The sequence below is a fragment of the Watersipora subatra genome, chromosome 3 (assembly GCF_963576615.1).
Source record: "Watersipora subatra chromosome 3, tzWatSuba1.1, whole genome shotgun sequence".
Classification (NCBI taxonomy): Eukaryota; Metazoa; Bryozoa; class Gymnolaemata; order Cheilostomatida; family Watersiporidae; genus Watersipora; species Watersipora subatra.
In genome coordinates this window covers 42,749,099-42,762,311 of record NC_088710.1, presented here as the reverse complement: position 1 = coordinate 42,762,311, position 13,213 = coordinate 42,749,099, and the positions used below count along the sequence as shown (strand labels likewise).

Here is a 13,213-nt window from a genome sequence, read left to right as displayed (position 1 = left end):
TCACACAGAAGATTCTAGTGAATCATGTATGAATTATCTAGTGACTGCATGCTTCATAAGAACACCGGTGGCTGAATGAACAGATAGCAACATATAGAACACAACATATGAACATGAGGAGGCAATTTCTAACATTTAGATTGTGCTCCTCTGCGCAATGCATCAATGCGCGTTATAGGCTAACATTCAGAGGATCGGAAGCTATTAGTAGCTTCTACGAATTTTAGTCAGCAGAACAACGAAGCATCAAATATGTCAGAGATCCTCGTGGCAGAAAAACCTTGAGCTGCACAAAACACGTCAAAAGTTTTACAGACACGCGAAGCTTAGGCAAGCCATGAACAGTTACAACAACAGCACTTCATTCTACAGGCTTAGTTTGGTGAGCAGGCGGAGGTGCGGCGAGAGATTCTGGGGAGCCATTGAGAGGTGCAAAGCTTTTGAAACTATAATTAGAGGAAACTGAGAGCTTACGAAGGACTTGAACAAGGACTTAGTTAGACTGAGCTGTCTACTAAATCCGGTAGAAGGTAGGCTTTGAGCGCAAGTCCATGAGTCCTCTTCCGCAGGTGCCTGAAGGGAGTTACAAGATTAGCCAACCCGCCAAAATGTGTGTTGAATCTAAGGCTATACCATAGCCAAAGGTCCAGTTCTAACAACTTACTGTACAGCGGTTCAAATCCCAGTTGTTGGTCCTGGTTATGCAGACATATGACACACAGCAACCGAGTAAATTGACCAGATCTACAAACCACGTGGCTTCAATCTATGCTGAAACGTTTTAAGAAATGCTGCAAAAATGCAGTTTTTACAGAATAAATCAAATGGTAACGTTTCCATAGAACCCAAGTTTCCAATATATCAAATTAGAATCTAAATGCTAATCCCTCTCCCAGACACTCATTCTAATTAATAACCATATTTTGCGATGCATGTGCGTCCATTTTTCGATACGCATCATGCATCGATCATGCATCTGCCTGTCGCTGGACTGGGTTAGAGAAGATTTCAAGAGTGAAGTACAGAAGCTTAAAGAGCGCACATGCTATAAGTAAGAGCAGACACAGCTGAACCATGCAGCGACCCGACCCTCAACCAGAGATATGTATGGTTACTAGGGTTAAGCAGCCAGCAAAATGAGTTCAATGACAATCATCATAATAGAGCGATAAATAAGGACTAAAACTTTTCCAGAAGGCAGCAACAAAGAGAAGTATTGACCAATGATTAGACTACGTCGATGGACTTCAACATTTGATTAATGTTAAAAAGGTCGGTTATTTATCTCACAAATATGGTAACACCCAAAAAGATTTTTGCTTTCATTAGACACCTTGTCTCCTCTAAACGATATACCGTAAAAACCAGCGTTATTAAATGTAGATACATAAGTAAAAGAATGTGCAATTTTATTGGTCGCAAAGATTTTCCATTGTTAGATTACAGCCATTAGCAGCTTAACTGATATGATAGCGAACAGTGCCTGTTAATGAATGACACATATTTTTCGACCAGTTTCTGAATTTTAAAAAGAACAAGGGTTCTAGATTTTAAACTTTGATAATCATCTACTTAAGCTAAGGAAAATACTTACCCTTGTGAACTTGAGTTCTCCATTGTCCTCGACTGATGAGCACCTCGAGCTCTGCCGTGTTATCGAGCTGTCACCAGGTGATGACAAGTCTCTACAGCAACATAACCACAACGCTAAAGATATACGCAACATCAATTATGTCCCAACATGAGAAGATAACTCAACAGCTCGAGCATAAACATTGTTGCTTCTTCCAAAAGTTAGTCTGGCCTTCCATGCGAAGTTCAAGATCTAAGCGAGGAAATATGGAGTAAAAACCACAACAACAGTATTACGATGAAATCAGGGTATGGATAAGATACACTTGTGGGTATCAGGGTATGGATAAGGTACACTTGTGGTTATCAGGGTATGGATAAGGTACACTTGTGGTTATCAGGGTATGGATAAGGTACACTTGTGATTATCAGGGTATGGATAAGGTACACTTGTGGTTATCAGGGTATGGATAACATACACTTGTGGGTATCAGGGTATGGATAAGGTACACTTGTGGTTATCAGGGTATGGATAAGGTACACTTGTGATTATCAGGGTATGGATAAGGTACACTTGTGATCATCAGGGTATAGATAAGGTACACTTGTGGTTATCAGGGTATGGATAAGGTACACTTGTGGTTATCAGGGTATGGATAAGGTACACTTGTGATTATCAGGGTATGGATAAGGTACACTTGTGGTTATCAGGGTATGGATAACATACACATGTGGGTATCAGGGTATGGATAAGGTACACTTGTGGTTATCAGGGTATGGATAAGGTACACTTGTGGTTATCAGGGTATGGATAAGGTACACTTGTGGTTATCAGGGTATGGATAAGGTACACTTGTGATTATCAGGGTATGGATAAGGTACACTTGTGGGTATCAGGGTACTGATATAAGTCACACTTGTGGTTATCAGGGTATGGATAAGGTACACTTGTGGTTATCAGGGTATGGATAAAGTACACTTGCGATTATCAAGGTATGGATATAAGGTAAACTTGTTATTATCAGGGTATGGATAAGGTACAATTGTGGTTATCAGGGTATGGATAAGGTAGACTTGTGGTTATCAGGATATGGACAAGGTAGACTTGTGGGTATCATGGTATGGATAAGGTACACTTGTGGTTATCAGGGTATGGATAAGGTACACTTGTGATTATCAGGGTATGGATAAGGTACACTTGTGATCATCAGGGTATAGATAAGGTACACTTGTGGTTATCAGGGTATGAATAAGGTACACTTGTGATCATCAGGGTATGGATAAGGTACACTTACGGGTATCAGGGTATGGATAAGGTACACTTGTGGGTATCAGGGTACGGATATAAGGCACACTTGTGGTTATCAGGGTATGGATAAGGTACCCTTGTGATTATCAAGGAATGGATAAGATACACTTGTGGGTATCAGGGTATGGATAAGGTACACTTGTGGTTATCAGGGTATGGATAAGGTACACTTGTGGCTATCAGGGTATAGATAAGGTACACTTGTGGTTATCAGAGTATGGATAAGGTACACTTGTGATTATCAGGGTATGGATAAGGTACACTTGTGGTTATCAGGGTATGGATAACATACACTTGTGGGTATCAGGGTATGGATAAGGTACACTTGTGGTTATCAGGGAATGGATAAGGTACACTTGTGATTATCAGGGTATGGATAAGGTACACTTGTGGGTATCAGGGTACGGATATAAGGTACACTTGTGGTTATCAGGGTATGGAAAAGGTACATTTGTGGTTATCAGGGTACGGATATAAGGACATTTGTGGTTATTAAACTATAAATTTTTACAGAAAACAGACTGTTATTTATGACCCAAACTCAAAGCTAGCTTAAATATGGCAGCAAAAGATTTTCGTTGAATTGTCATCTATTACAACAACCATAACATAACTTTTTTATACATAGATACAACATAATTTGATCTGACTTAACCTAATGAGACTTAACATAACTGGACTTTCCTTGTCACAGCAAGCTATAACATAACCTGAAGTTTCCTATCATAATAAGCCTATATGTATCTCAAAGTGACATTCAGGTCAACCAATCATTACAACTGTTAATCCAGTTTACACTGCACTAACTTATGAATAAATCTACTCCTGACGATGATCATAACCTACAGACAAATGCGGATTGAGATCGTCTTGAAAAACTTACGGTGGTGAGAGAAGATCAGGAGTGCGATCTGACCGTGAGTTAATACGTCTGAGCATGTTTGGATCATTACTAGAGGTCCTCCGAGCTGGCGGCTTGCTATTAGCTACCGTTGAGCTCTTATCGTTTTTTTCCCTAACTAACTCATCGGTTGTCGATTCCACAGGCAGATGGTTGGGCAACTTACGATCAATAACTATGTCTGGTAGAGGAGGCTCACTGACACTACCTGATTTATCACTAGAAGTTTCTACACGACTTGTAGGTGTGTAAAATATATTATCCGAGCTAAAATCGATCGACTTTTGCTTTAACCTGGACAAGTCTGCCTCGGTATCGACTGTGTGGTTAGGGAACACTGTTGAATCGCTGGCTGCCCTGATGTGGCTCTTACTTGGGCCAGAAACAGTCTCAGCATTGTGACTAGAAGTAATAGGGTAGGAGGTCTCGTTGTCTGTGCCATTGTTAGATGGAAGTGGCAGATTCTCGGGTGTCGGGGATATGAGTTCGGAGTCTTCGGTACTCGTGGATGGACTAGGCAGAGTCCTCTTCGTTACAACAGGTATCATCATGTCTTCATCTGTGAAGAAAACATGATATAAACTGCTTCCCAAACCCTTTGTAGTAGTCTTATATGTAACGTTCAGGGTTTCTATAACCTTCTAATTATTGTTCAAATCCCATCATAATGCACACATTTTTCCTAATACAGCTGACCAAATAAATAAGCAGGTGTCAACAAATAACTTCGTACCCTTTACAACGCATGAGAGTATTGCTGCGCAGACAATGAACCAGCTGAAATAGATTTTATGTTTCAGAATCTCAACAAAGGTATAAATTATAGAAGGCTTCTCTAATAATTTTTTTCAAATGATTCTCTAACCAACAAAACAAATCTCATAGCGCGCTATTGTTGCCATGCATGAGTTTAAAGGTACTTTCAGATTCTCAACACTCTCTCTAGGGGGAGGGAAATGCCATGAGAAATACCAAAACGATATGAATCACAAAATAGGTCTGTAATAAGCAATCGTTTCCTCTTACTCGTATCCGTAAACTGGGAGTTATCTCATACATACCACTTTAAGAAATATGCGACTGACACAATAAATAAATACAGCCTGAGAGCGAACCTAATAATACGTTTTAACATACATCTTAGCCTGAAAACGTAAGTCTTGAGCTCACTATGAAAAGGGAATCTGAAAGCACCTACATGTATGTTTCAACTATATCAGACAATCAGAGAGTGTGCTGCCAATGACACTGAAACAGCACAATGAGAACAGGTCAGCAGTAAAAGCGACTAGCATATGACTAACAGAAGCAAAATCTCTATAAAGATGTGAATTTCTGACTTGACTTGAATGGCATTGAGTGAAGCTCTTGAAAAACAAATTTTTCACGAAGCATTACAGCTAAAGCTCTCCTAGTCCATCATAAACCTCTTCACTTCAATAAAATTTTGGACCCGATCTGTCAGAAATACTGGTGATTGGATGATTCAGCCTCCGATCTCAAACATTTTTGCAAAACTGTTTTTGAGAAAACTTTGGTTGAGATCATTCAAAGATACTTGGCAAGTGGTGGCAGGTGCTCTATATCGAGAGCAACAGGTTCAGTCAACAGGCAGTTATTGTTATAGCACTAACACTGTTATTGCATCAAACTAAACATGCAATTACATATCAAACATCTGGAGAGAGCTAATACATGAAACTCACATGCTGCTGATCAATTTTGGAACAGATTATCATATTCAACAGAGCATCAGTTTTGAACAAGATAGATGTGAGAGAAGACTCGTTACAAGAAGCTAAGAGCATTGAACAGGTAGTCAAGCGGACTTGAGGAAGACAGAATACCGTGCATACTGACGATGCACAGTATTGTATCCAACTTACCTATTTGTCGACCATCAACTGTATCTATTTTATAAAATGAAAAGACACGTGAGTGTAGAATGGCGCTGATATTCACTGCAATAATGAAAACCAACAAACCAGTTACCGAAGTGGCAGCAGACATCAGAAGTTCCGAAGGTAGACTTGCTACCCTTGACCAATTATGTCATCAAGAGAGACAAATTCGCTCGCATATCGAGTTATAGTCAAAGAAATAAGTCTAACATGTTTGTTTGAAGCTAACTTTTTGTGCATGCTCATTAGACTGATGACATAGTTACATCACAAGTCACACCTAACAGGCTGACCTGTTTTAAACACAACATAAGAACAACATTTGACAAGGAATGAGCAACTGTGTTTAATGATAAAATAAAAAGGAGTCGTTACCCCTTGTGCTCGTCCTCCTGAATGCACTCTTCCTCGTAATGCTCGTACGCCTTGTCACAGGCTCACTAGAGCGTTTTGTCTGTGCATTGGCTTCAATTGACTTCAATTCATCCAGCTCCTCCTGTTCAATAGAGCTATAAGCTATAACACATGCTGACTATGAGTTAACCTGACACATAGCAACATTATACTGATATAGAGGTTATCTGTGCACAATAATAGGGAAATAAGCGTACAAATCTAAGTAGACAATTAGAAATTAGTGATGTCCTTTTAGAGAACTAAATTCATACAGAGGCTATACAATAGACCACACAATAGATATAACCAAACATGTACACGAGCTCCTCAAGCTACAATAGAAATGAATCAAATCAAAGCTATACCTAATCACCAAGTTAAATATTCCATTTTCATACATTTCCACCCTACTGTAAAAACTTGCACTTAAAGCACATAAATTACATAATTTTTTATCGTATATTTCAATACATCAGTCTTGGCTTTCGAATGAGCTATTGTTTGTTTGCCATGGTGAGACAAACATTGGTTGATGTTTATAGGATTTCCCCAGAGCTCTCCCGCAAAAATGTTTACTGGCATAGGCTCGGAAATTGTGACGTCACAATTTTCATATGCAGTGTTGTGTGCTCTTACCGCCTATTTTATTGCTTACCGCTTATATTCATCAACTACGATAATGACACTAGTGTCAGGCGAAGATAGGACAACTCCAGAGAACCAATGAAAATGACAAAGGAATTAGTGTCATTAGTTCTCCACGTACAGATTATTTCTATGATAAATAACTCAGATTCCAAGCACCATACTATGTTTTCCCGATGATATTATGCACTAGCCCTCTCTTTTTATTGTGATGCTGAGAGTTGACTGACACTAATTAGTTTCAAGCATTGCGTGATCTTGCGAAAGTGTGATTGACATGTAGTCCTAGGGACGCCACCGCAGGTCACAATTAAATCGATGTGATTTCATTAACTTTATCAATGACAGTACATTTATTGAAGCATAATTAATTAACCCAGAACATGTGTTTGTATTGGTCAGCGTTAGCGCATTCTAGAATCCTAATTTATTATTAGCGCTCTCTGGGTTTAATAGGACCGATTGTCACAGAAAAGCGCAGCCTCAATGGCAGCGAAAGGGATCGACTACCTAAGACTAAATAATAATTGTGACATCCCATTTTGAGAACCTGAACCAAGTGTTTTTTTTGCAGGACATACTTTTGACATCCTGTTTTTCATAGTTCTATTATTCTTTGTGTATTGAATATAGGCTCATTCGAAAGCCAAGATTCTGATGTATTGAAAGATGTAATTAAAAAATGATGTAATTTATGTGCTTTAAGCTGACCTCACCTGATTAAGAGTAGGGTCTGAACTAACATTAACATGTATACACATCAAAACACCATATACCTGCTGCATCTCCTAAACAAGCCATCTTACTATCCCTCCACTATACGTAAAACATATACTCGCTAATTAAAACTTACACCCAAAATGAACAACAGACCAGTAGTCATAGTTTAACATTCAGGAGCCTGCCATGCTAGAACCTTTAATGACAGCATGGTAACCTCCCTTGACCCCAACCAGTAGTCATAGTTTAACATTCAGCAGCCTGCCATGCTAGAACCTTTAATGACAGCATGGTAACCTCCCTTGACCCCAACCAGTAGTCATAGTTTAACATTCAGCAGCCTGCCATGCTAGAACCTATAATAACAGCATGGTAACCTCCCTTGACCCCAACCAGTAGTCATAGTTTAACATTCAGCAGCCTGCCATGCTAGAACCTTTAATGACAGCATGGTAACCTCCCTTGACCCCAACCAGTCAAATTATCTCTACTTGACCGATACCCTAAATGGCGCCACCCTTTGGTTTTCAATTTGATCAAAACAAGCGAGATTTATACCTGATGATGATCCCTCATCTGATTATACCTCACATGATCCCAAAACCTTCAGAATATACACTACAACAGGGCTAATCCGTCAGCATACTAGTAGCCAATTATAGGTGATCCCTTGCTGAACATGAGAGTTCAAACTATTAGCTCGGGTAACAAGGTGCTATCCTAAGCCTTTCTGGTATCTATCTGGCCATATTAGGTGATAGGTGAGAGCTCCACATCATAGTGATAGAAGATGATATTTCAAACATCCTCATGGTGAGAATCTCTATCCGAAAGCGCATGCATTATTTAATTAATCATAGGCTTGTCGATTGCCCTCGGGCGCTCGCCCTAATAAACCACAATGAAACCAAATGGCAATGAGCTTTGCAACCCTACCTTTTGTTTTTCAGTCGCTGAACCTGAACCGATGCTCCGCCGATCGGTAGACTGAGAACATAATTCGGTGTGACCATTAATATTGGGTGTCTTGCTATCTAGCCAGTTTTCGACCATGCTACTCTTGGTCTCACTCGGGCTACATGTGGCTTCATCCTCAGCATCTAAAGACATGAACTGGTCGATGTCTGTAGTAGGAAGAGTGTCCACCGGCAGCGAGAAGTTCGTGTCACCATGTTCCTTGTTCAGCTTCTTGGCTCTATCAACACATGAAGGGTTTTGCTTTCAAGGTTCAAACTAAGATAAGCAATAGCCATATTATATATATATATATATATATATATATATATATATATATATATATATATACAGTCAAACATGGATAACTCGTCCACGGATAGCTCGAACACATGGTTAATTCGAACATTTCCTTTGGTCCGTTCCCACGTAATGATAAATTGCTATAGATAACTCGAACTCAACACTGTTAATTCGAACTGTTTTTTTGCCCAACAGCTACCGAAACGGTTGTTTTCGCTTTAGAAAATCACTTTATTCAAAGCCATAGAGGTAAACTTCATCTTTTCGTAATTCATAAGCGTCGTTATTACCACCATCGGCAAAATATTTTTGTCAACGACTTTTCTAAAAGTTTGGTGAAATTTGATTTATACTGCGATACGATGAATAGCACGGGCTAACCGGGTCACGCGCGCAAGAATTTTCGCCACGCACATACAAAACAAAAATCGCATGTTGTTTTGTATGTGCGTGGCGAAAATCCTTGAGTGCGTGACTCGGCTAGCCCGTGATGAATAGTTTTCCGACGTTGATTCCGTGTTCAATCAACGTCGGAATGTTGAATGTTTAAAACGTCTTAAAAAATGTTGTAATTAAACGTATACGTTGTCTGAGCTACAAAAAACTATTCATCGTTTGACCTAAACACAGAATACGTGTGTACATTCAATAAGTATCTATTAAAAAAGCGTGAGTGATATAGAATGTACCGTAAAACCTCGTAAAACTTCTAATTGAACTGCCTCGGAGTGTTGCTCTTAACGAATCCCAGGTAAAGTAAGGTAATCTGCATAAACTTCAAGAAAAAACGGCAAAATTGATCGTGGGTAAAACCCCAAAAGAAAAAAATGTCTTTTCTTTTGAGCATTTCAACAACGATCAAGTTTTGCCAATGTCAATCTGAAAAACGTCCTGGCAATAACATCACCTCAAACAACAAACCAATCTCAAGTGATAGAAAAATCTCTATACTTTTTCATGAAAACGTTTTAAACTTTACATTAGAAGCATTTAATTTGAAACAAGCCATTTGTGCTTTTGATTTATATTATAGTTTGTATATGTACATGTATCTACTAATAAATAAGTAAATATATGGACTTGTGACATTGCTCTGATAACTTGAATGCTCTGATAATTCGAACACTTTTGCTCGGTCCCTTGAAGTTCGAGTTATCCATGTTTGACTGTATATATATTCATATTTGAATTCATACCAGATAAATTTGCCCATGCAATAAAACATCACATGTCATGTTGTTTATTAATAATAAACAGAGTCTTGGTGTGGGGGAAACAGAGAGGTTATGTGTTGAACAGAGCCAAATACAAATAGAAGAAAGTGACATAATATCTAACAGTTACTTGCTTGATAAATATCCGCAACACGCCAGATCACCGCTTAATTTTAATAATCCCACAGACCGGACTCCACCCGTATTGAATCGCAATTAAGCGTTTTACAGATGTAAAATCCCTTGCGAAGAGTAAGCAATTCCAAAACATGGTACTGTCACTATGATTTGGTTTTAACATCCAAATGGTAATACTTTCCAGTGAACACAGCAGCTCAAAGTTATTAAATAGGATGTTCTCAGCACGCATGGGATAGAGTATAACATACAGGGGATGTTCTCAGCACGCATGGGATAGAGTATAACATACAGGAGATGTTCTCAGCACGCATGGGATAGAGTATAACATACATGGGGATGTTCTCAGCACGCATGGGATAGAGTATAACATACAGGGGATGTTCTCAGCACGCATGGAATAGAGTATAACATACAGGGGATGTTCTCAGCACGCATGGGATAGAGTATAACATACAGGGGATGTTCTCAGCACGCATGGGATAGAGTATAACATACAGGGGATGTTCTCAGCACGCATGGGATAGAGTATAACATACAGGGGATGTTCTCAGCACGCATGGGATAGAGTATAACATACAGGGGATGTTCTCAGCACGCATGGGATAGAGTATAACATACAGGGGATGTTCTCAGCACGCATGGGGTAGAGTATAACATACAGGGCTGTTGAGATGAGATTGGAGTGTGAATAAAAAGACAAAAGAACACTCTTAAACTGGATATACAATTATCGACCGGTTAAACTCTTAAAAAATGAGTCTCACGCACTGCTTGAGTGACAAGCTAACGCAATAGCGATATGGCAGCTTGTTGTCTACCTCTCTAGTATTCTCGCATCCATGAGTGCCTTGCTCGCTCTGTACCACTCCTGAATCTTTCTCGCAGCAACTTCGGCAACTTCCTTTTTATGAGCCTCTTTCTGTTTCCTTTCAGCTTCAGCGGCTTCTAATTGTCGTTTCCGCTCTTCTTCCACCTCCATACTTCGCCTACGGTCAACCTCCAACTCCTGTTGTCGTTTTTCCACCTCTAAGCGCAATACCGCTACCTCCTTCCTTGCCAAATTCCCTCGATGTAGTTTCTGCAACGACCAGAATATTACGTAGGTATAAGCACTTGTGCTGCAAAAATTGATAACAAATTTGAAAAATATTTGCAAACAGACATTTGACTGCGACACAATTGCAAACACCCGAGTCGATGACATCTTGATTTAAGTTTTAGTTTAGTTTAAGGATATCATCAACCAGACAAACAAATGACAGCTACTTAACACACAATTGTCAAGAGAAAGGCAGACATTTAAGTCCAAATATTAAAAGCTTAATTGAATGGAACCTCGTAAAACAAGAACTTCACAAGAACTGCAGACAAGTTACTGCAGCCTTTTAAAGCAGAAACTTTAAGACCGCTTTTAAAGTTCGGCCTATGTAAAAATTCATGATTCATTACGCTTTTTAAATTTTTATATAGCTTTTGCCACCCTAATGATCATACTCCATGTTCTATCCTACCCTGCATTAGCGCCATCTTAAATTTCATATAAGAAATCATCGTCGTAAGATGAAACTTCCTGTAAACATACCAACTAAACCAGAGAGTCATTATTAAGAACACTAGCGACCTCGTACTCCATCAGCAGATAGAGTCTCTCATCAAACCATTGAAATATTCACATTCATTATAGTGAAAAGATCTAAATTTCTTGCTACGATGAAAACAGAATCTTAACTTTACACACCTGTATTACCAATGTAGCCTTCTTCATCGCTACATATTTTGTCTGACAACTTCTCCCACGCACCCAACTCTGCATTCTAACTATGTGTCTCATGAGGGTGTGGTGCAGTGCATCGTCTAGTAGCATCTTCACTGTCTCCCTTAGAAATACCTTCAAAATACTGCAGTAATAAGCAAAGATGGATGATGAAACATCGTTTGTATTTGAGTGGCAACATTAGACAAAGGAATTCAGGCTAATGTAGCAAATGAAATAGTGAAGGTGATGTGAAGGTCATCAAAGAGAAGAAAATAAATGTAAATTACACCAAGAAGAGTAATACTCCATGCGATTAGTGGAATATTTGAAAATGAGATGTTTGGTATATTCTAAATACCTAAACAGAGCATAGGGTGAAACAAAATTACCATTTCCGGTAGCCGGAAGGCAAAAAGGCCAACAACTTACAAACAAGTGTTTAGAGGTTTGACTAAAACCTTTTTCTCTTTGAAAACATTGCTCTATGTGATTGCTCTATAAGCAAGCACATTAGCTTCCAAAATAAATATGATTTTGGTTACAACGGATCTATAATCAAATGTTCGGGATTTTTCTCCTCTTGACAACGTAAGAAAGCAACTCTAAATGTATTTGAAACAAGGAAGTAAGCAGGCATATAACACTACAGTGACCGTTCATGCTTAGGAACAAAATAAGCATAACCCACATAGACACTCTTTCACAATTCGACAATCTAATACACATGGATCATACGATGACTCGTGTCGATGACTCGTGTCGATGACTCAAGCAGCGAGCTATTATAGCTGTAACTGCCTCTTGGCAATCTATCAAGAATTGTTCACAAATTATATGCAATACCCTAGGACACTTATATTTCGCTAGTATTTAGTTTCGTGAGTAGCACACAGAGTAAAATTTCGCTGCAACTTAATTTCGCGGCTCTGATGAGTGCGAAAATATAGTGATGTGAAAATAGATGCAGTGGAAAAAACAGATTACATTCCTCAGGTCCAGTTTGCTAATTAGAAAAAAATTCCATTTGGGAATAGTTCGTATTTGTAAACCACGGGTTGAAATGTGTGGGTGAGATCAGCAATTCAATTTGATCACTTGCTGCCATTTGTTTCTTAGACTATCAATGACGTCTAGGTCCCTCCCGCCGTGACTTTCACACTCGAATCCCAAGAAGAAAATAGATAGGTAGCAACCAACTTCACAACCAAAACTGTATAACCCTTACGCTGCCATAAACGCATTTATGCGTTTTCTAGGGGCCACTGCCATAAACGCATTTTTGGACTTTCTCAGCAATTGTCTGGTAACCTGATTTTATTATTTGTTGACCACATAACCCACGGTCTTTAAGTGTTTTATGAAATTGACTGTGTTGTCCGAAGATTTCTCTATAAAATCAGC

The 13,213-nt window shown here is 39.0% G+C and overlaps 1 protein-coding gene across 6 annotated transcripts in view; it reads right to left on the bottom strand.

Annotated features, from left to right (window-relative positions):
- The window catches only part of LOC137392310 (unconventional myosin-IXb-like), a 119,468-nt gene that overhangs the window by 34,534 nt on the left and 71,721 nt on the right, over positions 1-13,213 (bottom strand). For 5 of the 6 annotated variants that reach the window (XM_068078983.1, XM_068078982.1, XM_068078988.1 and 2 more), the window contains 7 exons: positions 11,795-11,944; positions 10,875-11,134; positions 8,381-8,639; positions 6,059-6,179; positions 5,669-5,692; positions 3,765-4,341; positions 1,595-1,685 (listed from right to left, as the gene is read on the bottom strand). In XM_068078983.1, the coding sequence (XP_067935084.1) occupies positions 1,595-1,685; positions 3,765-4,341; positions 5,669-5,692; positions 6,059-6,179; positions 8,381-8,639; positions 10,875-11,134; positions 11,795-11,944 (1,482 nt within the window). The remainder of the gene's footprint in view (positions 1-1,594; positions 1,686-3,764; positions 4,342-5,668; positions 5,693-6,058; positions 6,180-8,380; positions 8,640-10,874; positions 11,135-11,794; positions 11,945-13,213) is intronic. The other variant, XM_068078985.1, reaches the window with a different exon arrangement.